General features: G+C 45.1%; 1 protein-coding gene across 1 annotated transcript; it reads right to left on the bottom strand.

The window, feature by feature from the left end:
• Nucleotides 1-370: 370 nt before the first annotated feature.
• On the bottom strand, nt 371-4,657 carry LOC140494382 (zona pellucida sperm-binding protein 1-like). Its single transcript, XM_072593575.1, has 5 exons — nt 4,522-4,657; nt 4,305-4,438; nt 4,019-4,208; nt 559-666; nt 371-467 (listed from the first exon to the last, which is right to left on the bottom strand). The coding sequence occupies exons 1-4, from the start codon at nt 4,569-4,571 to the stop codon at nt 645-647; spliced, it is 396 nt and encodes a 131-aa protein (XP_072449676.1). The 5' UTR covers nt 4,572-4,657; the 3' UTR covers nt 371-467; nt 559-644.
• Nucleotides 4,658-5,239: the final 582 nt, after the last annotated feature.

The following is a 5,239-nucleotide window of genomic DNA, read 5'->3' as shown; positions in this document are numbered from 1 at the left end:
GTTATTGTGGATAGATTGAGGAGTGGCTGTAGGGTTCAGGACAAGCAAGAATGATATCAAGTGGCAGAGTAGGCCTGCCAGTGCAACACATTCAAATGAAAGCTGAAAATCATCAAGCTGGATGCAAGTTTGGAAAACTCCATTCAAATAACTAATCCAAGCTGACAGAAGGCGTTTAATGTTTAGAATTAAAACGGGAATAGAATGTTGCTATATCTAATAGAGATATAGTTTCAGCCCATCCCTCACCAACAGGATTTGCTGATTGCTTTGACAGTTCATAAAGGACTCATAATACATTTCCCCATCAGATTTATTTCTGTTCAGGGATTACAATTCATCACATGGAGAAACAGCAGCAGCTCTTTGTCTCATGTACATTGCAATCATCACTACCAGCAGGGATAGAGACACCATCAGGAGGCCAATAGCTGCTCCATGAAGAACCCAAGGGGTCCCAGCAACATCTATGGAGAGAGGAGAAGAAACAAAATGAGATCAGAGGATGGTTTCTTTTGCTAGAGGTCACAGGTGACCTATTGCAGAGGCTTCACTCACCATTTGCTTCAAGTTGTTTCTTTGCAACGTAACTGCTCCCTCCCAGGAGGATCGGGCCAGGTGCACTCACTACTGTCCCCTCATGGTCATGGGTACTCCTGCGCTGCCCTGTTGGAGACAAAGATTAGACTGTTCTGACCCAAGCTAGGGGAGTTAGTATGAGAGCTTGCTCCAAGATCAGAAATGTGGCTGTGGAGAAACATCTACATCATCCAGCTCTGCAACAGGTAGCAATTAGCAAATGCTTGCCTACCCCCTCCAAAGTTGGAATTTAGTGAAAAACACAGATACTGGCAGGGTTAAGTTGTTGATTTCAGTCAGACTGCACAGGACTCCAAACAAGAAATTCAACCATGGATATTGAGAAAACCCCTTTTAGTAATTATGACAAAGTGACAGACTTAAAGTGTACATAACCATTGTTACATCAACATTGGTGTTAGGGAATGTTAAGTACTGGTTTGTGTTCAGCACTAGTTTGTTCTAATTGGAGGTTTAATTTAGTAAACATTAATAGGCAATGCTAGCTTTTATTCATAATCCCATGCTGGGAGCTTGTTCAAGCTCATGTTCCCCTTTGGGAAGGAACAAGTTCTTGCCAGACAATGAGATTCCTCAGATCAGTAGCATGCATTCCTATTTTCGCAACCATTAAATGCAGGCCTGTTTACTTATGGGCATTGAAGGGGACAAGTCAGTGCTCAGATGGATTATGTTGCCTTTTACATATAGCAGGATCAGGCCTCCGTTATTAGAAACTCCTTAACAAGGAAGTTACTCAAAAATCTAAGCTGAACATTGCTTCAGAGGGACTGAACAGGAGGACAATCAGCAGCCCCTCAACCTATTCTACCATTTGGCAACACAGTGGCTGTTTGGATTGAACAGAGTGGAGTCACTTCTAGTACATGGATATTGCCGACTGGTCAGCATTTATTACCCATCCCTAGTTGGGAAAAACAGTGATGTGAGCTGCTGGAGTCCATCATGCCCAGAACTGAACGTGGAGGAAATCTTCACCTTCAGAACTCATTGTTAAACTGAACCTAGCTCGTCTGAAAGAATCCTTCAGCGGCCTCCTTTTCAGACCCCACCCAGCCTTGGAGTCACTATGATCATCTCATTCTAACTTTTCAGGAGAGACGCAACTATTTTTGGTCACTCGTTATCCTAGGAGTCAATAGGAAGTTTGACCTGTTTCTATAGTGTCTTGAAAGAGGATCACCTAGACGAGATTGTTTGTTTACGTGTGGTTTGAAGAACTGTTGGGAAAGCTCCTGTACATTCAAATAGTTGCTCTACCTGCAAACCAACCATGGTCCATAGGAGACAGATCCTGTCACTGCTGTTATTCCTTGACAAAAATCACTTCTACTCCTGCTAAAGGAGGATAGCTCATTCTGCAGTGCTATATTAATTCTTACCCACTTGACATTACATCCTTTTGTAAAAATGGACAGTTCAGAGGATGTGGGCATCTCAGGCTGGGCCAGAATTTATCACTAATCCCAGTGGTCTAGAGTGAAACTAACATCAGGATAATACAAGGGAGAGACATCCTTCTCAAGAGCTTTTTTGAAAAACAACATTGACAGCAGTTACATGGTCACCATTAGGGAGCTTTTTATTCTAGCTCCTCCTTGACATCCAGTTTCATCACTGTTGAGATTAGAACATTAGCCTGGAGTTCTGAATTGCTAGGCCAGTGACATTACCCGCCACCATTTCTCTCTTCACACCTTTTACCCAACTCAAATTTAGCTATTGCACAGTCACCTGAAATGGAGGAGTCAAGGGATTTAATGAACTGAATCCCAATATCCACTTAGTGCTAGCTTAGATGACCAATTCATGCTTTTGTTTTGTTTTAAAAAAGACCCTTTTCCTATATTACACCCCTGCACTGGGAAGTTTGATAAGCTTTATTGGGGCATCTTCAGGTCATATGACATCTACAGGTCATCTTGACCCATAGCTCACCACATTCTCAAAGGCCAAACACCATTTGTCTTCAAATAAAGACAAAAGGAACTCACTTGGACCACATATGGGTGTACAGTCGTCCTGAGCAGAGAGGGAGCAAACCTCAGCACTGCAGTGCAAGTAAACCTAGAAAGGAAAGAGAGATGTTATGGGAGCTTCCCATAGATCAATAGCCCAGGTTGTAGTACAGAGACAGCAAGAGGATTTCATGAGCTTGGCCTCATTCCTTCCATTTGGTTACCTGTCCAGAGAGGGGCTGCTCAGACACTCCATCCAAGAAAACAAACGTCTTCACTTCAAACCGCTTGTGATGGGTTGGGAACTGCAGGCCAGAAGACAGACCTACTGGGTGTAGGAGGGTCAGATAGTCATCACCTTCATAGGGACACCTGAAACAGGAAGGTTCAGTCACTGACAGGAGTGAGTGATCCACTGCAAGACCATCTTGGTAATATTTGTCAGCAGTAACCAAGACTAGAGTGCAGCTTCTGAAAGGCAGAGTTTTCCCTTGTTCTAATCCAGTTGGTTCTTCCTGGGTGAAGAATGTGGGATATCAAGAGGTTTTAAATGGAAATTCTGAACTAAGAATTGTGACAACTTATGCCCTGATGCACAAGTCAGGTGATAAGATGTGAAGGGAGTGCTCCAAGTGACCCCAAAGTACATTTGACTCGTCTTTCCAGAACACTCATGCACAGACTTAGCCAGCTCCAAGAGCCTTTAAGTGGCAGTGGTGGTGTCCTTAGTACTTGGATGGTGGTCTGCATCCAAGTTACACCTATTCAGGGTGGGGTCAGGATCATTACTAGGACAGAGTCCAATTACAACTACAAGGAACTGCAAAGGATCTCAGGCAACAGACAGTTTCTCCAGTGTCCATTGTTCCTGGTCTTTATTGGGCTAGACAGCAAGTTGAGCTGTTCTTCCACTATACGTTCATTCTAGGAGAACATTAGCAATGGCTAGTTTTTAACAACGTGACCCAACTCAGTGCAAAGTTTTGCTGTTGCTGATTAGATGAGATCGAGATTAGATCCCCGACAGTGTGGAAATAGGTCCTTAAGCCCAACCAATCCACACAGACCCATTTCCTGCTGACTAATGCCCCTAATACCATGGGCAATTTAGCACAGCCAATTCACCAGACCTCCACATCTTTGGATTTGAGAGAAAACCCACAGACATGGGGAGATCGTGCAAACTCCATGCAGACAGTCACCCGAGGCTGGAATCAAACCTGGGATGCTGGTGCTGAGACACAGCAGTGCTAACCACTGAACTGCCCCTGATCTACTGCAATTCAGCCACTATTAAGCAGGCTGATAGTTGGAGATTAGTTCATGACTCACTGGATCAATTGCTTTAGTGTAATGGCTTTGACTGAGGACATAGAAACATTTACCCAGTAACCCTGACAGGGAGTAGCATGATGTTGGTGTCTGATGAACTAAAGCCATTACCCTAAACATTTACTTACCCATCCACCAGGAGACTCCACTGCACCTCATGGTCAGGGGCTGGCACAGGAGTTGCCCAGCAGTCACGCAGTCTCAGGACTATCATTGGGTCAGTGCGATCCTTCACACGAACCTCAACAAACACCGACTCCTGAAGGATTCTCTGAATGGGGTAGTCACTGTCCCTGTACCACCAGCTGTAGCTGCCATCTAACAGACAAAAATAAAAAGGAGAACAAACCAAAACACAGTCACTCCCCTGAAGGGATACAACTCCCAGTGCTCCTATTACCAGGACAGCACTACCTGTTGCTATTCGCAGCTCCAGCCGCAGGATCCCATCTTCAGAAGCAGCTAGTGGTGGAGGGAGGGTGTAAACAGAGACATTGATTTGTAAGCCTGCCTCATGCTCCCCCTTGTACTTGCACTGGATGTGCAGCCTGTCGAGAGACAGAAATAGGTGGAGGAGTTTCAGTCAGTAACACTTCCCTCTCCATGCCAACAAATCCCACTGCCCACTCACCTGAAGGTACTGTCCCGGGTTATTGAGCCCAGTGGCCCCCTCTGAATCATCCTCTTCCCCAAGACATCCGTTTCATACACAAAGCTCCCATTCTCCTCCTGCAAGGGAAGACACTGTTTAATAGGGAGCTGGCCCGTTCAAAAGGGACAGAATGCTGGAGCCTCCAATACCCACCCGCTGCATCGAGCCACAAGAGGTAATTGGGAAGCGGAAGGCTACAAGTTCTGCTGTGACGGGCTTAGGCCTGCACTCAGCTTCATGTCCATCTTTCACGTACAGAGATGACAGGTTGAGGGCAGGACGGGTCAGGTTCCTGGTGATTGCTACAATGAACTGGCCATCTGCTGTGCACACTGCAATGAAATACAAGAGATAAATAATTATTCTGAATTGAAGTCTGTAACTGTCTCACCCAGAGAAAACCATACTGGTTTGTGGAATTGTACAGAGACCTGCACCAAGCAGTGCTGGGTAAAACCAGGACTAATTGGAAATTGTTTGAAGGTGGGAAAGTCACCGTAGAGCATGGAGTCTCAGTTTCTAAAAAGTCTGGATCAGAACAGAGCTGGAGGGAGGCTAAAACTGTTGGACGGGATTCAGAGGGACAAGATTTGTATGCATTCGGAAAGGAAAGACTATTCGAGATGGTCAGCATGGCTTTGTGGAAAGTTCTCACTAACTTGACTTTATTGAAGAGGTGACAAGAGACTGAAGATTG

The sequence above is a fragment of the Chiloscyllium punctatum genome, chromosome 24 (assembly GCF_047496795.1).
Source record: "Chiloscyllium punctatum isolate Juve2018m chromosome 24, sChiPun1.3, whole genome shotgun sequence".
Classification (NCBI taxonomy): Eukaryota; Metazoa; Chordata; class Chondrichthyes; order Orectolobiformes; family Hemiscylliidae; genus Chiloscyllium; species Chiloscyllium punctatum.
This window is presented reverse-complemented; position numbering and strand designations above follow the sequence as displayed.

What these genes read in the sequence shown, in the direction of transcription:
- LOC140494382 (XM_072593575.1), bottom strand. Translation starts at nt 4,571, where the DNA reads ATGATTCAGAGGGGGCCACTGGGCTCAATAACCCGGGACAGTACCTTC. An exon ending in ACCCGGGACAGTACCTTCAG is followed by an intron (nt 4,439 to 4,521) that starts GTGAGTGGGCAG and finishes GTCTCTCGACAG; the next exon opens with GCTGCACATCCAGTGCAAGT. An exon ending in GGAGCTGCGAATAGCAACAG is followed by an intron (nt 4,209 to 4,304) that starts GTAGTGCTGTCC and finishes TTTGTCTGTTAG; the next exon opens with ATGGCAGCTACAGCTGGTGG.